This window comes from Schistocerca americana, chromosome 5 (genome assembly GCF_021461395.2).
Source record: "Schistocerca americana isolate TAMUIC-IGC-003095 chromosome 5, iqSchAmer2.1, whole genome shotgun sequence".
In the NCBI taxonomy this organism is placed as follows: domain Eukaryota; kingdom Metazoa; phylum Arthropoda; class Insecta; order Orthoptera; family Acrididae; genus Schistocerca; species Schistocerca americana.
The window spans coordinates 610,576,608-610,596,575 of record NC_060123.1 but is presented as its reverse complement, the minus strand read 5'-3'; the positions used below and the strand labels follow the sequence as shown (position 1 = coordinate 610,596,575).

The window sequence follows — 19,968 nt, the reverse complement described above, 5'->3', positions numbered from 1 at the left end:
TATATATCTTGACAATTGCTAATGAATACTTACTTTATTGGACAGACAATGATGTAGGACATGAAGCATAGTATATAAGTAACATATAAAAATCAATGATACAGATTTCACCACTTGGAAAAGCAGGGTAACAGATGTAAATAATGTTCATGTTTGACGCAGATCAGACTCCCAACATAAAGATAAATACTGGAGTCTCAGAAAGAAATTTCCCCTCCTTGGGCATTAAATCACATTTAGCACCTGTTATTCATGGTGGCTACCAAACTGTTGCCTCTCTCAATGCAGCTGAAAAGTTCTTGCACAGTTCGGGGGAAGGGGGAGGGGGTGGGAGAAGGTGTGTTTGTTGAGAAACATGTCTGCCAAGACCATCCCTGGCATATGCATATGCTGTATAGGGTTTACATATGCTCGCCATTTCATACGTTCAATATCTTCATTTCCAGTGTGTCTGACACCTCAGCGGTCCTTTGTGTACAGGCATTGTCCTCCATAAATAGAAAATCAGGACCTACTACTCCACTAAACAGATGAACATGATCCAGAAAAATCTACCTGCACCGTTGCTGTGCCATATAGGAACTTCGCGCAAATATATTCAATGGTGTTCAGCTACTGTTCATATTGCCTGCCCACAGCATAATACCTAGGCCATACCAGTGATGTACATGAACCTTCTATGATATGTTCCTCCCCCCCTCTCTCTCTCTCTCTCTCTCTCTCCCCCCCCCCCCCCCCTTACACTAACTGGGGACCAGAATCACTTGCCCATTCACTTGCTGACCCCGACCCCAATCAGCATGCTCCCTACACCAACCTCCTCTTTCTTTACAATAGCGTGGTTGAAGTAGGATACATTTAACAGGCTTTGGAGCATGTGAACCAACATGATTTAGTCACCACAAAGTGGTCCTCGCTGTGACACATGGACCAGTAGTGGCTGCAAAGTCTGCAGTGATCTGCCTAGAAGGGAGATGTCTGTTGGTTTTTGCCACTAGGGCTTCATATCAATCCTTTTCTGGTGTTGTGGTCTGTGTACAGCCACCAGCATGTTTTCACATAGCATGTCCACCTCCAGCAGCCTTTTTTAATTATGATATGGCACTTTTGGAAAAACCCGTTACTGTGGTCACAATAGTGACTTTGCTTGGCTTTAAGCCATCCAGTTGCTTGTCCACAATCATGAGCAGTCAAATGATGTTTTCAGACATTTTGTCATACCACAACCACCTTCATCAAATGTCATACTGCATGAGTTGTTGACTGCATGCAGAATGTTCGTTCACAGGCTTCACCGTAGTTAACGCTTCCTGCCCTCTACATTTCCTTTTACTGTCATTGGTCGGGTGCTCCGTAGCAGTTGTCAGTTGTTTCACAACAATTGGTAGCTGTTCCTTAGCAAGTGTCAGTTGTTCTGTAGCAATTATCAAGCAGTATATATGTTTTATGTATTTTGTTGCTAATGCTACAATGTTAAACCTTGCACATTATCAAAAAAGGTAGATTTATTGCTGTTTTGCAAATGTTGATGAATGTGTTAAAACTTAAAAGGCTGAAAAAAACCATATAAAAATTATTTTTGTAGACTATAGTGCTCGTCATATATCTTGGCGGCCGAGTTTAGGTTCGTTCTGCACATCTGACGTCACAAAACACAGTCAGCCAATGAACAGAGAACGACGTTGCCAGATCTCGACAGCAGTGCAGAGCATGGACGAGTGTCTTCAGTTTTAGAAACGTTCAGTCATAAATAAAGTAATAGAACAAAAGCAATGTCTTGATAGCAGGCTTTCTTTTACAGAAAGTTTGGAAAAAGCATTCTTTGTACCACTTGCTTCTTATTCTATTAATTAATTAAACCAAACAAGCAATAAGACTCCTAATTCAGGCGATAGCAAGGAAAGGTGTTTGTTTCAATCTCACGAACTGCTTTTTCGCAATAAAGAACAGCGGTAATTGTTTATTTCCTATTGTACTTCGACGAAGCGTGAGTAATTCATAGTCATACCAACGTGTTTATAAGTAGTTGCGTGAGGTGTTAGAGTCCTTATGGAGTTACAATGTTCGATGAGCCGAAATAGCGGAACGGTTAAGGTGTTGGGCTGCCAAGCGAAAGGTTATGAGTTCAAACCTTGTGTGGTGCTTAGTATTTTCTTTTTTTAAAAACAATATTGGAGTGCCTTACTTCACGAATTTTATTCGTTTGAATGAAAATTCTAGTGCTTTGCCTCTTCATTAACTTTTTCGCTGCTGCAGACACGTGCTCCCCGCATTCCGCGCTGTGCGCGATTTTGTCATCACTGCACTTCTCGCCTGTGCAGACACATAGTGTTCCCACTGCTTTGACACACTTATCATTCGATTTCACAAAAACTATTTGGCCAAAAAATTTGATTTTTACACGTCTTCTTGCCTGATACCTTCCCCCCATAAATGACTTAATTTTGTTTTGATGTGCGGCATTAAATGTAGTAAACCATTGCACAAAATTTTGAAGAGTTTGCAGAGGTAAAAGTCCATAGCGTATACTTTCCGTATGGTCGATTTTAGTTGCCACGATGTTGAGAATGAAATGTGGACAAGATACCTAAATTTCATATAATATTTACTGTATAACAATATCTCATTTAATTTAAGTACCACATAGGTGTCGTATGTAATATTGAGAAATATTCCGTCTTTCGCGACTGTAATAAAAGTTTTATATACACACAGCGAGTTTGGCTTTATTTTAAAGCACTTCCATCGGTGAAAGGTATGGCACATACACAATGGTATTCATGTTCTATTTCTTGTTTTTGTTCCACAGTCGCAGTTTTACCAATGGTATTGAAATATATCCCTCTTCTGCAACTGTAATAAGTGACTTATTTAGACCAGACGCGTTTCTCTCTTTTGAAGCATCATAAGAGGACTGTATTTTGTGTCCTCCATTGCCAAGTCACCTTTCGTAGTTTTGTGCTGCGGTAGCACAATATTCAACGTTTGTGTTGGCTCATCAGTGTTTTAGCAAATAAATGCTGTTTGTGTGTGCCACACACAAAATTATATTTGACATAGCTCTGAGCACTTCACTGACAGACGGTATATTCAAGTCCTAATGTTTTTGTAAGTCCACAGTTTTGTTTAATGTATTTTGTCTACTTCCTTTTGATTGATTGAAGTGCTTTAAAATAAAGCCAAACGTGCCCAGTGTAAGTAAAACTTTTGTTACAGTCGCGAAAGGTGGAATATTTCTCAATATTACGTACGACACTTATGTGGTACTTAAATTAAATGAAATATATAGGTATCTTGTCCACATTTCATTCTCAACATTGTGGCAACTAAAATCGACCATACGGAAAGTATACTCTATGGACTTTTACCTCTGCAAACTCTTCAAAATTTCGTGCAAAGGTTTACTATATTTAATGCTGCATAATAACTGCGTTGAACATCGAAACAAAATTAAGTCATTTATGGGGGGAAGGTATCAGTCAAGAAGATAGGTAAAAATCTAATTTTTGAGCCAAATAGTTTTTGTGGAATCGAATGATAAAGAGTGTCAAAGCAGTCGGAACACATTGTGTCTGCACAGGCGAGCAGTGCAGTGACAAAATCGCCCACAGCGCGGAATGCAGGGAGCACGTCTTTGTAGCAGCGAAAGGGTTAATGCGGCCGTGGTGGCTTTACTTCATGAACTGCGCGCTCCCCCCTACACGTAAGCTTGCGAACTGTGCTATACTATGGCGCTGCTTCTATTGGCGCGTGCGTCGTGTGCAACTGGCAACGCAGCAATCTCCCGCGTGTAGGCGGGCATGCGTGAGCCGCCAAGATAAAAGAATTGAACTATAAAAATCATTTGTCCACACTGGAAAAAAATTTTAAAAAATGTTTTCTTACTGACAAAATCTTCCTCTCATGTTAGGACTGGGTTATGGGTTGATTTCAAAATACTCTCTAATGTCTCTCAACTGCCAAAGAAGAAACATTCAAGTGGAGAAATTAAAAGACAATTTATTTATAAATTGCTCTTCGAATTTTGGGCAGCGGTGGATAATGAGTTTTCTGCACTGAAAACAAAAGCATTTCATATAATCTTACCATTTTGAATGTTCTACCTTTTTGAAACCAGATTTTCTGCAGTGGCTGCTTTGGAGGTCAAATAGATTTCAGCTTAAACACATAATGAAGAACTCAGATTGTCTTTATAATATTAACTTCACTTTGAAAAACTCTGCTATGCAAGACTGGCCCAAGAGTGTCACTAATTTTTGCACACACACACACACACACACACACACACACACACACACACACACACATATCCATCCGCACATATACAGATACAAGCAGACATTTGTAAAGGAGGATGACAACCTAGTGTCCGGAATGAGAACCGTTAAGTTTTCTGAGGAAGTGCAATTTAAAACCAGGGTGTGGAAAACAAGGTAGAATATCTTTTGTATACCAAATTGTGAGAATTTATGGTAAACTGATTCCAAATATGGAGCTTCACTGATGAAACTCCAATGATGTGCAGTAGCTAAGATCACAAATCACGTGACACTGTGAGAGTTGTGCTGCTGAGAGCATGACTGTAAGATGTTGATGTGTTAAAGAAGGAGCAAAGACTGAGTCTCATAATGGTTAAGAGCACATGGCTTCTGGAAGGCATGGGGGCAAAGGTCTACACACAGTGAAAGTTGTTACTGACAGGAGCTTTGCTGGCCGCTGTTGTTTGGTGAGTGCAGCACGTCATCTGCTGCCATCAGTGGAGACAAAAAAAGATGGTCACCACAATATTACTGGGTAAACTTATTGAAAATTAGATCAAATTTAACATAACATCCTCCTGTTTTCTCACACATTGACGAGCATCCCACTATCATAATGTTTTTAGGCATTTTTCTCTTTGATCTCATTTTGTCTTGAAATCAGTTTTAGTTTGATTTTGTCTTTTGCTACAGGTCCTACTCCCTCAGGTTTCACCTTTTCCCGTACTTCAACCATTTTGTTCTCTTTGTCATTTTTTCCTTCTCTCCTGTTTTCACCCATTTGTTTATCCTTCATTGTGAATCCTTGCTCCTTCCATCTACATAAGTACAGAAAAGTTTCCCTATCCGTAGCCAGGACCTAGTCCCACATACGATTCCTGCATTGTTGCCCTGTTCATGGAATCGCCCCCAAAAGGCCTGACTATCAGATTACGCATCTTTGCTAAAACTCCTCCTGTCACAGTGACCTCTATCTGTTCAAATGATGTCAGTCCAAAGCACTCGTCAACCTAATCTTGCAAAACCATGTACATCAAATGCTCCTCTCTGTCTGTAAAATTCTCCTGCTCAGAAATCCCAAATTCATGGATCCCACCTTCCAGATTGAAAGTCTTGTCCTCCATGAACCTGAGCAGCATGCCCAATGCCCTGTCAGAAAACTCTGTTAACCTCCTACTCTCACCTTGGACTACCACTCCCACCACCTCTACAAGAGCGTCCATCAAACCACCTCCTCATCCTCTCACATTCAACAAACCCTGCCTCGCAGATCTATTATACAGGGTATCTACCACATCTTCAGAAACTATCTCCCACCACTGTACTGAATGCAGAACTAAAAAGACCTGAAACACTGTCAAGAAGCTTCCTTCTGAAAGCCTCAGTTGACTGAAGTATCAGTCTTTTCCATTGGCCTTACCTACTGCCCACTCCCAAATTCAATCATTCTGAGATTGTTAAGGATCTTCTCTCCTTCTCCCAGTCCCTACAGTGGAAAAACATTTTTGCCACAACCTTACCAATCAAACTCAATCCAAAACCAATATTGAAGCTGGCCTAACTCGGTTCACTCCTCATTCCAGTCTGCCCCCCCCCCCCCCCTCCCCCCCACTGCCCCAAATCAACCCATCTTCCCCTCTTAACTTTCTGAAATTTCCTGATGTTTAACCTTGCCTCTTCATCCTTTGTAAACCCTCGTCACTACTGCTGTGGAGGCCGAGTTGACACTGTTGTTATGGTAGACAGAGTGTTGTGACTCGCCGATCATTCAAAGTGCCGCCGCGCAATTACGCGCGTCCTCTACGTGCGGCGCTGTCTGCCAGCTATGCAGCAGCTGCGCTACCTAAGCGGCCAGCCGAACAGCGGCCGCTAGGCTGGGACTCAGTGCTCATTCGAATGCTAACGTGTACACGTGTCTTACTTGATAACTTACTCTGTGACTTATATGTGTTGTGTCGTTCCAGAATATATGTGTTAAACTTGAAGTTCTAACAATTGGCGACGAGGATGGGATTTTTTCTTTTCACCGTTGACTCACAGGGTTCCATGGCTACTGTCGAGCAACTATTGCAAAATCTCCTTGAACAGCAAACACTTCTCACAGCGGCGATTCGCGATTTCGTCGCGGCATCAAATGCGGGGCGTTTCTCGTCGTTGGCTATACCTCCTTTTCCTCGTTACGACGAGACGGCGGAAGACTCGTCTGATTATGAAAAACGTCTTCAATAGCACTTCTTGGCATTTCATGTCACGGACGAACAACCATGTAAGTCTCTGTTTCTTTCCTGGATTTCACCTCAAATGTATCGATTGTTGTCGCAATTGGCTCCTTTGAAGGACCCTGCGTCTTTGTCCTTTGCTTAAATGTGCTCACTTCTGTCTGTCTATTTTCAAAAGCAAACGCATGTGGTAGCCTCTCGTGTTGCCTTTTATCGTTGTCAAAAACAACCAAATCAATCCTATCGCGCTTGGGCTGCTTGAACTTCACGGCCTCAGTCGAAAGTGTCAATTTGTTACTGACGTTCACAAAGAATCCTCTGCCGATTCCATGGTACGGGATGCTATTGTCCAGTCGGCACCCGACAAAGAAGTTCGGCAACGTGCCCTTCAGTTGGCAAATCCGACTCTAGACGAAGTTCTCTCCATTGCGCAGTCTTTTGAAATTTCTCGCGCCGCTGGGGGGCAAATAGAGGCGTGGGGTGATGTCGGGGAAATACAACCTCTGTGTGCTGTTGACGACGCGTGCGGCGTGTCCCCGCCGGCCAACGTGGCCGCAGTGCGCTCCCACGCGCAGCCTCGGCCTAGCCATAAACAAACCGCTAAGAAATTGCAGCAAAACCCCCGGCAACTTCCTTCATGTCCGCGGTGTTTTACGAAACATTCACGCGAGGATTGTCCTCAACGTTGGGCTGTGTGTCACAATTGCAAAAAGAAAGGTCATGTGTCTTCCGTTTGCAAATCCGACCGCATACATGATGTTCATGAACGTGATGCTGATTCTGATTCTGTATTGTCTGTCAATTGCACTTCTTCCCTTTCAGGGAAGTTATTCCTCACTGTCCAAATCCTTGGTCGAGATGTTCGCATGCAAGTGGATACCGATTCTGCTGCCACTATAATTAATTCTCAGACGTATCTTCAGCTGGGTTCTCCACTCCAGTCCCCTGTCACTCGGCAATTGCGGACATACAATAAACAGAAGATTTCTCTCTTGGGACAGTTTAATGGTGAAGTATCTTACAAAGCCGTCGTTCGCACTGTTCCCATATTTGTGGTCGACCAGAGCAATGCAGAAAATCTTTTTGGTTTCGATGCCTTTCACGTTTTTGGGTTCTCCATAGATGACTCTGTCAATATTGTCTCTGATGCTATTCCTTATGCTCACCTGGATTCCTTGTCGATGACATTTTCGTCCCTTTTTTTCTCCTGGGTTAGGCCGTGCAAACGACTTTGAAGCTCATATCACGCTCAAACCCACAGCTCGGCCTAAGTTTTTTCGGGCTCGGCCCATTCCTGTGGCCCTTCGTGATCGGGTAAGACGGGAGTTGGATCGTCTCACTGCTTCAGGGGTCTTGCTTCCTGTCACTTCCAGTGAGTGGTCCTCTCCTGTCGTCGTAGTTGCTAAGCCAAATGGTGATATTCGTCTCTGTGGCAATTTCAAAGCCACTGTAAATGCTCAATGCCTCATCGACACTTACCCTATGCCCCGTCCTGAAGAACTGTTCACTAAACTTGCTGGAGGCCAGTATTTTTCTAAACTTGACCTGTCAGAAGCTTATCATCAACTTCCTCTCGACGCTGCTTCCCGGCAGTTTCTGGTCCTTAACACGCCTTTCGGCCTCTATCAATACCAACGCTTGCCATTCGGGATTGCCAGCGCCCCTGCTCTCTTTCAGTGATTCTTGGGACAATTATTACTCCCTGTCCCTGGGTGTATCAATTTCATGGACGACATTGTTGTCACTGGCTCCACCACTGACGAACATCTTCAAAATCTCCGCACACTTTTTCATGTCTTACAGACTGCCGGTCTTAAGTGTAATCTTCAGAAATCACAATTTTTTCAGGCATCTATCACGTACTTGGGGTTTCAACTCTCTCGGGATGGTATTCGTCCGCTTCAACAAACTGTCGCTGTGATCGATGCCCTTCCTCGCCCTACATCTGTTAAGGAACTGCAGGCCTTCTTGGGGAAAATAGCATACTATCACAAGTTTTTTCCGTCTGCGGCTTCGGTGGCTCAGCCGTTGCATCGCCTGTTGCATAAAAACGTGCCTTTTCGCTGGTCCGCGTCGTGTGAAGCGGCTTTCCAGAAGTTGAAGACTATGCAGAAACAGGCCACGTGCCTGGCTACTTATCGCCCTGGCCAACATCTTGTTCTTGCCACAGACGCCCCTCAATACGGGGTCGGTTCAGTCCTTGCGCACCGTTTTTCTGACGGTTCGGACCAACCCATTGCTTATGCCTCCAAAACGCTCACAGATGCCCAACAAAAGTATTCTCAAATTGAGAAAGAAGCTTTGGCCATCATTTATGCTCTTCATAAGTTTGGTGTTTTTCTCTATGGCTCAAAATTTCATCTTGTTACGGATCACAAACCACTTGTTTCCTTGTTTCATCCATCAACGTCACTTCCCGACAAGGCTGCACACCGGCTCCAGCGTTGGGCTCTTTACTTGTCCCGTTCCAATTATGAGATTCATTTCTGGCCAATGGCTCAACATGCGAATGCTGATGCTCTGTCTCGCCTTCCCATGGGTCCTGATCAGGCATTCGATAGGGACGAACTTTTGTGTTTCCACCTGGATGTTGCCGAGCAGCGGGTTGTGGACGGGTTCCCCATCACTGGGGACATGCTGGCGGTTGCTACGGGTTCTGACCCTACCCTCTCCCGGGTTTTACACTGTATTCAGAAGAGTTGGCCAGATCGCCCGTCCGCTAAGACTTCTGCTCCGTTGTGGAACTACTACACCTTGCGCTACCGCCTCACGGCTAGGGACGGTGTTGTCCTCCTCTCTACTGACAATGCTTCGCCGCGTGTTGTGGTACCTGCATCTTTGCGTGCTTCGGTCTTGCGCCTCCTTCACCAAGGGCACTGGGGTGTGTCTCGCACAAAATCTCTGGCACGCCGCCATGTGTACTGGCATCGAGTCTGAAATAGCACACATGGTCGCTGCCTGTGGCCCTTGTGCATCACAGGCCGCTGCCCCGAAGTCATCTTTGTCACCGTGGCCTTCGCCTGAGAAGCCCTGGGAGCGCATTCTTGCTGATTTTGCGGGACCTTTTTTGGGTACTTATTGGCTCCTCGTAATTGACGTCTACTCTCACTTTCCTTTCATTGTCCGTTGCACGTCACCTACCACTGCGGCAACCACCAGTGCTCTCGCCCGCATTTTTTCTTTGGAAGGCCTCCCCTCTACTCTTGTTACTGATAATGGTCCGCAATTTGCCTCTTCCGAATTTGCTGATTTTTGTGCTCGTCACGGCGTTACGCATGTCTCGGCCCAGCCGTTCCATCCACAATCAAACAGTGAGGCTGAACAACTGGTCCGCACATTTAAGGCTCAGATGCGGAAACTTCTGACTTCTTCTGCTGCTGATGATGCGCTTCTCCAGTTTCTGGCGTCTTACCGTTTCACATCCATGGGCGACCACAGCCCGGCTGAGCTCTTACATGGCTGACAGCCCCGCACGCTACTTCATCTTCTGCGGCCTCCCACCTCACGGTCGCGGGTGCCTTCACTTGACCGGTTCACTGCCGACGACCTCGTCTGGGTACGGGGATATGGCAGGCGGCCAAAATGGAGCCCCGGCCGCATCTTAAGACACCGTGGCAGACGCCTGTATGAAATCCAGATGGACACGGGTGTTGCAGTGCGTCATTCGGACCAGCTTCGGCCTCGGGTGCCAGCAACGCCTGTTCCGAATGTCGCTACACCACCTTCGGCTCTACCTGACGCTCAGGATTTTGGCATCTCTCAATACTCACAACACAGCCTTCTCACCATCATTGCGATGCCAGCACCAGAACGGACGCCACCAGGAGACGTGGCCATGCAGGAACCGGAGGACCATCCTCTGTCAGAGCAAATCTACTCGCCTCCTCCTCCAACGAATGCCGACACATCGCCCATGTCTCCTGTCATATCAACTGGACTTGCCGCAACGGGCAGATTGGTGCATGGGGCCCCAGCAGATTCGACCCCTACGTCTCCTGTCATCTCGACCCGTTATCATCGGGGACACTTCCGTCCGTACGGGAAGCCTCCTCCTCGAGACTTTACGGCGAGTCAACCAACGCCTATGGACGTTAGCCATCTCCAGGACACCTCCATCAAGACCAGTGCAACAATTTCAGAGGGGGGAAAAGTGTTGTGACTTGCCGATCATTCAAAGTGCCGCCGCGCAATTACGCGCGTCCTCTACGTGCGGCGCTGTCTGCCAGCTATGCAGCAGCTGCGCCACCTAAGCGGCCAGCTGAGCAGCGGCCACTAGACGGGGACTCAGTGCTCATTCGAATGCTAACGTGTACACATGTCTTACTTGATAACTTACTCTGTGACTTATATGTGTTGTTGTGTCGTTCCAAAATATATGTGTTAAACTGGTAGTTCTAACACAGAGTTTGTGAGTTTGTGAAATGGCTTCTGAAGCAGTACACCGCTAAGACATTTTCTCCCTGCCACTATTACACAGCTATGCCCCAGGGTCAGGTAGTAGGATAGGTGAACAAAGATTGTACTGAACTCCAACAGATTAGTAACAAAGTCACACAAATGTTTAAAAAGATTTACTAATCTTTATGACTCGTTGAATAATGAATTCTGCAACACTGTATATAATACAACACAAAAAAGGGTCTCAGTGGATAAGTGCAAATAATCACAGGTAAACTTCACAGTACATAACAAATTCAATTTACAACTGCCTGTTCACGTCTAAGAGTTCACTAAATGACATTCCCTGTCTAAGTCAGCCCAGGATGATGATCTATAATTAAGTGGGTGAGACCGGCTCTTCCATTTTCTGAGTAGGCTCCTGTCTGTTGTCATCTGGCCATTGGAATATTGTATTTGGCCAGCATTTGGCTGAGGCGAGTTCGATATCTTCATCCTCAGCACTGCCCCCAGGCAGTGGTGGAACTGGCACAAGTGGCGAGTCTCTATAGCGCTGGCACCAGCTCGCATTTTTGCATCTGTGGTGCTTTTGCCCTGTCTGTGTCTTGTTTGGATGACACAGCACCATCATTCACCAAATTCCTCAACATGGAAACCAACCCTACATCTGCAGAAAGAACAACAATCGATCACCTAAAAACTGATCCTGACCTTTTAATACTACTTGCCAACAAATCCTCCACCACTGTGGTTATGAAACGCAGGAATTACGTGGTGGAGGGACTCCACCAGCCACCTACAAACCACGCCACATTGACCCCATTCCTGAAATCCAGCAGGATCTCCAGTCCCTCCTCAAATCCTTAGGTCCATCACAGAACCTTTCTCCTGAGTCTCTCTCTCTCTCTCTCTCTCTCTCTCTCTCTCTCTCTCTCTCTCTCTCTCTCTCTCTCTCTCACACACACACACACCTCACTGCCACCACTCCCCATACTTCTGTCTTCTACATGCTTTGTAAAGCCCATGAACTCAACCACCCATGAAGTCCCATAGTGGGTGTTTACTGTGCCCCCAAAGATAGAATCTCTACACTCATAGACCAGCACCTTCAGCCTGTTGCCCTTATCGTACCATCATGTATTAAAGACACAAATCACTTTTTCTACCAACTCTCCACAATTCCTGTTCCTTTACCACGCGGCACCCTGCTTGTCATTGTCAATGCCACCTACCTCTACACTGACAACCCCAGTACCCTTAGCCTCATCGCTATTGAACACTACCTTTTCCAACTGCTGTCTGTTCCAAACCTACAACCTCCTTGCTCATCACCATGATCAACTATGTCCTCACCCACAACAAAAGGGAGTCAGGCCCCAGCAACTGGAGACAGTGGCCATGTGTGTGTATGAGCTTTGTGATTGTGTGTGTGCGTGTGTGTGTGTGTGTGTGTGTGTGTGTGTGACTTCATTTTCAAAAGAACGTGGTGTATATCCCCTGAGACAACTGAGAAATCTGGGAATTTTTCATTGTTTCAGTTTTCAGTTAAATTTTTGTAAATGTAACTGGCAAGATATGATACTAACAGAGAATTTTACTTTAGCCTGCTACTGCAGCAGTAAAAAAAAAAAAACACAGATGTGAGAATAACATCAAAATAATACTTTAGTTGCAAAGAAAATGTGCCATTTATAACAACAAAACACAGTGCACACACAAGCAGTTGCCAACAGCAAAATATATCAAAGGCCTTAGGACGAAGAGTATGCAATACTTTGTAACAATAAACTGCTTTTGATGAGCATGACATCACAAGTGTTTACATTTCTAAAGGGTCCCATACATGAGCAACAGATCACAGTGATCCATCACACATGTGACCAATCACCTCGTAGATTGCACAGGTGTGGGCAAATCACAGCGATTGGCTGCTGATCACTGGTTGCTGGTTCCATGGAAATCTCAGGCAGTCTGATGGATCGCTTTGGCTGCCAGGCTGGTTAGCAGCGATGTGTGGCAATATGGCAGCGGCTGTTTCCCTCTTTATTGGGTATGGTTGTGCAGAGTTTGGTTTTTTTTTTGTTTTTTTTTGTTTTGCACTTTGCCCATGTTGAGTAAGAAATTTACATTATAATTTAAAGTTATCCAGGGACCATGAACTACTCTGAAAAGTGAAGTGGAAGCCAGAGTTGCCATTTATATCAAGAAGTAATATAAAATACATCCTCAGATTTTGCAGTGATTAGCATTTTGAAGCTTGTGCTGTAAAAGTAGAATTGATGGGAAGTTTATAGTTGTGATACAGTGGTATCCCTCTTGCGATTTTGAGTTATTTATGACATATTTATACACATTATTAAAGTTTTTAACTTCCAACCAGAATGACATACTGTAATGTGAAGAGGAAATTTTAATTTAAATGTCCAGGACAAATATTATATACAGTTATTTGTCATTTCATACAATCTAACCCTCCTTCAGACAATTTATAATGGGTTACAGTAATCAATAAGGCTGCTATTGACAGCTTCTCTGTAGATGCCTCAAGTACATTGTGTAAATACTTGCAGCTACATTATAAGGCTAGTGAATAAAAAGGAATTCAAAACTAATAAACATGATGTGAATTGTATTCATGCACTGGAAAAATGTACAAAACCGATTTGGCATCAGTGAAAAATGTAATATATTCTGTAAAGTAATCTACAGTTCCCAAGAAAAGAGTTTCAAACCAAGTTTAGTAAATTATAATTCTCATTTATTTTAAATTTATATTTTGCAGGTATTCCTGGGGGTATGGATATCAGCCGCTGCTGCTGCTAAACATGGCAGTTCATTTTCGATAGCAGAACTTCTTGACACAGTGACATTCATAATATTGATTGAAATTGCTTGGCAAATCACTCACGCACGGGGCGTCAAGGGGAGTGACCAATTACAGGTGACATTTTGTTTGACGGATCACAGTGATCCATCACTCATGTGTGTGGGGCCCTTAACAGATTGTGGGGAAATATTGAGAATTGGAGTTTGAGAACCATTTCTTTCAAAGTAAATTTCCTTTCATGCAAGATGAATTATGTTATATATGAGAATTGCAATGGTTTTTGTAAATCACAGAGCATTTGACTCTCATTCGAAACTTAACACTTTGAGGAGCAGTCATATAGAAAAGTTTCGGACCCCGAAAACCAGCCATTTATGCCATTACTTAAAATTGTACTTGCACATTTACATTTGATATATCCTAAAGGGTAACACATGCTAAAAAAAGACCAATATTTTATGCAAAAGCTTAGCTTTTCTTGTAGTTATACATTACTGTATGTATATTAATTTAACTGTTAAACTTTTCCTATTTGTGTGTTCGCACTACTTAACAGTGATGTTACTATTAGCTGACTACATCATGTGTCCTATGCTCTGAATATCTGCTGTTATTGGCCTGGCTAGATCAAGTGACATGAACTATGATTGGCTGTGGAAAGCGCATCACGGAACACAATCTCAATTTCAGTGCTTTGGAAGCTATCGTGATGTGTTTTGGAGAATTCACATTTATACTTTTGTAATACGAAAATACGCAGCATAGGTGTTGTGACGCATCAAAGATCTTTACAAAAAGCATTGGTTTTTGCTGGGTTTCATTTTCTAAAGCGCCAGGAAGTTGTACATTGATGTATAAAACCATTGTCATTCAAAGGCTTGATAAGTTTTAAAACTCCGAGGAAAAGTATATGGTCACTTAACACAGAAAAAGTGAGCTTTTACCTGGAGGACCGAACAAGATGGCACAGTGGTTAGCACACTGGACTCGTGTTTGGAATGACAATGGTTCAAAACACCATCTGGCCTTGCTGATTTAGGTTTTCCGTATTTCCTTAAATCGCTTCAGGCAAATACCAGGATGGTTCCTATGAAAGGGCAGTGCTGACTTACTTCCTTATCTTTCCCTAATCCGACAGGACTGATGATCTTGCTGTTCAGTCCCCTTCCCCAAAACCAACCAACCAACCAATCATCACCTAGATAAAAGTGTATTTTTAACTGGAAATATGTTTTTTTTTTCTTTTTTTTTTTTTCCTTTCTCGTCAGTGTGTACACCATGAAGAAGGCTGTTTTTGTCTGAAAACTAAATGTTTAGCCATCTCTTTCATTGTGACATATCCTCTGTGTGATGAGTAGCAATCTAACCTTTACATATTGTTATTATTCCTTCCTGGACTTTCCATTGTTTGATTTTACTGTAATTTTATGCCGGCCATTGTGCCCGAGTGGTTCTAGGCACGTCAGTCCGGAACAGCGCTGCTGCTACGGTCGCAGGGTCAAATCCTGCCTCGGGCATGGATGTGTGTGATGTCCTTAGGTTAGTTAGGTTTAAGTAGTTCTAAGTCTAGGGGACTGATGACTCAGATGTGAAGTCCCATAGTGCTCAGAGCCGGTTGAACCATTTTGTAATTTTATTTTCACATCTTTATTTGTATTTTATCTCCTTCTCCTAACTTATGTAAGCTGAGCATGCATGTGCACTCTATGCTGACATAGTCTATCTTGCTGTTATAAGTGTGATGCAAAAGCACAAAAGGCAGTTAGTACTTTGTGACCTTGCTGTGACATGTTACTGTGTAAAAAGCTGAATGAGTATGTTTTCTCTATTATGTATGCTCCATTTTATCTCATGTTTTACAGTAACTATTTGTATTTTATCTTTTCTGTTCTTTTTTAGTTCTGATGTCTGATTTCATGAAAATAACACAGCTATGAACCACTTGCAGCTATCCGCTGCCTGTGTCTGGTGAGGTTGAATTTTGACCCTTAATTAGTGTGATTAATTCATCAGAAAAAAACTCTTTTTGAATTGCATTTTATAGATATCTCCCCCATTCTAAGAGTAGTACCATGCATGTGACAAAGACTATCAGTGACATCCTCTGCTTTCTGTTATGTCTGCCAAGTTAAACTTTCTAATATACACAATCAAAGGCTTTTGCAAAGTCACAAAATACACCAACACAATAATTTTTCTCATTTAGCCATGTCAAGACCTCATTTCTGAAAACTTGTGTTGATTGCTGTATGGCGAATCCATTATGAAAGCCAAATAGTTAACAAGTTTTTCCCAGATAAGTGAGTCAACGTTCTGTCGTGGACCATTGTCTCAAATATTTTTGGAAAAGCTGTAAAGATCGAGAGACTGAAAAAAGTCTAAATTAGAGATGGTTTACTTATCATCAGTTTTATAGCTGAGTGTTGCTACAGCATACTGTGTTTCAGCCTGACAGAAAATGTGCCCCAAGTTGTTCATTGATTAAAAAGGGAGGTTATGGTAATTCTGTCATGTAAGCACAGGATTTTAATATTCTATTAGGAACAGCCACTTTTCTTCTGTCATAATTCTTTCTGTCCTCTGTTCATCTCATTTTCCATTAACCTGTCTTTCTCCTTAATTTATCTTTGCTTCTCACTTTGTCCTTATCATCTCTGGACGGTAGCTGGCACAGTGGTTACTAATGTACCATCTTTGACCTCCTCGCTCTGACACTTTCTTCTTCATCTTTGTGTAACTTCATTCTCACTACATACACCGAGTGAAGTGGTGCAGTGGTTACCACAGTGGACTCACTTTTGGGAGAACAGGGGTTGAAATTCCCATCTGACCATCCTGGCTTATGTTTTCCATGAGTCCCCTAAGTTGCTTAAGGAAAGTGCTGGGACAGTTCCTTTGAAAGCATGTGGCCAATTTACTTCCTCATCCTTCCCTAATTTGAGCATATTTTCTGTCTGTAATGAGCTTGTTGTTGAATGTATGCTAAACACTAATCTTCCTTTCTTTGTCCTTACTACAGGTGGGTCTCTCCCATCCTGGGATTCAAGTGGTCTGGCTTTCCTTTTTAACCACCCCCATGTATTCCTTTTTCCTCCCTGACAAAGAAACTATTAGTTCAAAAACCTAGGTATTTTGTTGCTTGTATTTTATATGTGTGTATTGACAGTGCTATACTTTTCACCCCCTCCTGAAGGAAATTTCTGGTAAGCAATCTTGTGTCATTATATGTTGCTTTTCTTGACTGATCATAATACGTTGCTTTTCTTGACTGAATTTTTCTTTGGTACAGTTATATTCTCAATATGAAGATATACTCATTGCTTGAATTCCCCTTCTTTTCCTTCCAGGATTAGCCCATATCTTCATGAGCGATTTGCAACTGCATTTAATGCCCCTCCTGTTCGACTCGTGTCAATCAAAGGAAACCATTTTGTGCTGATAAACAGTATGGCAATGGAAGGTGATGGGTGCTTCCTTTGCCGCCCAGCAGAATTGCAACTACAGAGGATCTCAAGTAAGATATGACCAAGTGTAGCAAAAATATTATCTGTAGCTGACTGATGTGTGCCACATAGAAACATACAACAAAAAAAAGTATTTACACAAGACTTCAGGCTGTTGCTCTTTCTCTAGCAGTATGCACATTCACAGACAACTACTCAAACACCCAAACATGCACATAAGCAGCTGCAGTGAGAGCAATGCCAGATGGTGGATAAAACTGGGGAAAAGTTGTAGCGCAGTTTCTATTGGGTTCAATTTTTGTGATGTTTTAGAGTTAAACAGGCGTGCAGATTTCAAAACTGTAGTTAGTTTTCTTCTACGAGGTCAAGTTTTTTTCTTGGCGCCTTATGTGAATGTGTCCACTGTTCATGGAATGAAGCATTTCTCTGACTGGCAACAGGAGGGTGAATGACACTGTAGTAAATCATTGACAGGTTCGTATTGTCTAAACCACTTCAGTTACACTTAAGATACTGTAGCGAGATGTGTTTGCTCTGATATAGTGAAGCACATTCAGATGTGGACTCAAGAGTCCTTGTTTGTATACAGTGTTTAGTTTTCATTTATATGTGAAATGAAATCTTTCCTTATGTCGGCTTCTGGTAGTTCATGTCATAAGTGCTTCAACAGCCATGATTTGTGTTGCTATATATGTGGCAGTTTTACTATCCCACAAAAGGAGAAACATTGCACATTTGCCTGGCAAACCTATTTTAAAGCAAAAATTGGCGATCAAAATAATCACAGTTCCCCTCACAAAGTGTGCAAGAAGTGTGTCAATAAATTACATATTTGGATGAATGGAATACAGGATAAACTTCGATTTGGTAGATCTGTGATTTGGCAGGAGCCCAGAGAATCTCTCAAGTGATTGTTACTTTTGTATAGTGAAAAAGTCAGGATACCATAAGCTAAACAAGTGTAAAATAGAATATCCTAGTTTACCGTCAGCTATACTTTTAGCATAGCGAGTAGAAGAGAAAGTGTGCTGACTCTCCACCCATTAACACAGGCAGCATAGGACGGGTGGCATGCCTGCAAACTATGAGCAGCACTGTCGCTTGAGATCTAAGTTCATGCGGTTTTGCTTTATCTGAAGGTGTGTTTCGCTATTGTCTGTGCTTATTTTGTGAGTGTATTTATGGTATTGTGAGTGAACATTGAAGAGTTGAAGTCTGTGGTGAATAAGTGGTGTTTAGGGATACAGTTACTCGTATTTGAAGAAGGATAAAAAATGCCAACTTGTTTTGTTCCAGTGCGCAGGTCTGGCTATCAAGAAAGTAAAGGTAAACATTGTTTAGGCCTCCAAAAGATGAAGTAGAATTTGCAAAATGGGTCAGAGCAATTCCTCGGAAAGACAGAATTCTAACTCATAATTGTTTCGTGTGTGATTCACATTTCTGTGAGGAACTTATTATAAAATCTGACGTGTTTATCATCGAGGGTAAACAAGTTAAAATTCCAAGACAAAGGTGGTCTCTAAAATCAGGGCAGTTCCTCATTTATTTCAAAATGTATCAAAATATCTATCGAAAATATTACACAAAAGAAAACCATCACCAGAACACTCACAAAAGAGTAGCTGCTGTAAAGAAAATGTTCAACAAGTAATTCCGATGTTTCCCAGTGTTTCATCTGTCGAGGAAAATGTATGGAAGGTACCGTGTGCAGTGCTCATTTCACTAAAGAGAACATTAAACTGTAAGAAGCTGGAAGTTGTGCGGTTACATAATAAACTAAGAACAGTGAATGCAGAAATCCATCTACTGCAAAAGCAGCTCTCAGACGAAAAGTGTAAGACAGCTCAATCAAATCTCCTAGATCATTCCAAACTGAGTAAGAAACAGAAAATGATAGTAGACACTATGATAAAGAAATGCCAATTAAAAAGCACTAAAGGAATGTGGTATGATGACGTGTTTCTTAAAAATTAAGTTGCCCAAAGGATACAGACATTGTTTGAAGCACGGTTTGTTGCCACTTCCTTCTGAAACACATCTTCAAAATGTAGTAAAGGGTCTGAAATGCTCATATGGAATCAATACACATGCTGTGGAGGCCATTAAGAATTATTTTCTGGAAGAACAAGTTGAAAACAAATGCTTAGGTGTGCTGATTTTTTATGAAATTAAGCTTCAAGAAGAACTGCAGTTTAATAACAATTCCCTGAAAGTTGATGGTTTCATCAATTTAGGAGAGTATACTCTGGACAACTGTAAGAATAAACTTGCCAATCATGCTCTCGTGTTCATGTTTGCTCCTCTGTTGCATAACTGGATCCAACCTGTTGCTGTGTATGCAAGTCGCAATGCAACTCCAGGCGACGTCATCTTGCAGATATTTATTCAAGTGATTATCCAGCTGGAACAAGAATTATTGCATTCACTTGTGATTGCAGTCCACAAAATAAAAAGGTCTGGCAATGCCTTGGGAAAAGAAAAAAAAAAAAAGGAACTTGCTCTATATCAAATCCTGTTGACGAAACCAGAAGAGATTGGGCATTTTCAGATGCTGCTCATGCAGTAAAGTGTGCAAGAAATAATTTCTGTGATAAAACTGAAGTACTTTTTACCGATGAGATCATCAACTATAATTTTTATCACAGAGTCTATCAAGAAGATAATTTCCCAGGCTTTGCCAGATTAAAAGTTTGCCACACGTTAACTTCCACCCACTTGAAATTAAAGCAACAGGATTCGAAGGCAGTGAATCAACGGAATCATTCACTAGATATATGAACAACGTAGTGTATGCACTTAAT

At 42.4% G+C, this 19,968-nt stretch overlaps 1 protein-coding gene across 1 annotated transcript in view; it reads left to right on the top strand.

Moving 5' to 3' along the window:
- The window catches only part of LOC124615785 (metallophosphoesterase 1), a 166,822-nt gene that overhangs the window by 99,230 nt on the left and 47,624 nt on the right, over positions 1–19,968 (top strand). Inside the window, exon 5 of the mRNA XM_047143903.1 lies at positions 17,051–17,217. Coding sequence (XP_046999859.1) covers positions 17,051–17,217 — 167 coding nt within the window. The remainder of the gene's footprint in view (positions 1–17,050; positions 17,218–19,968) is intronic.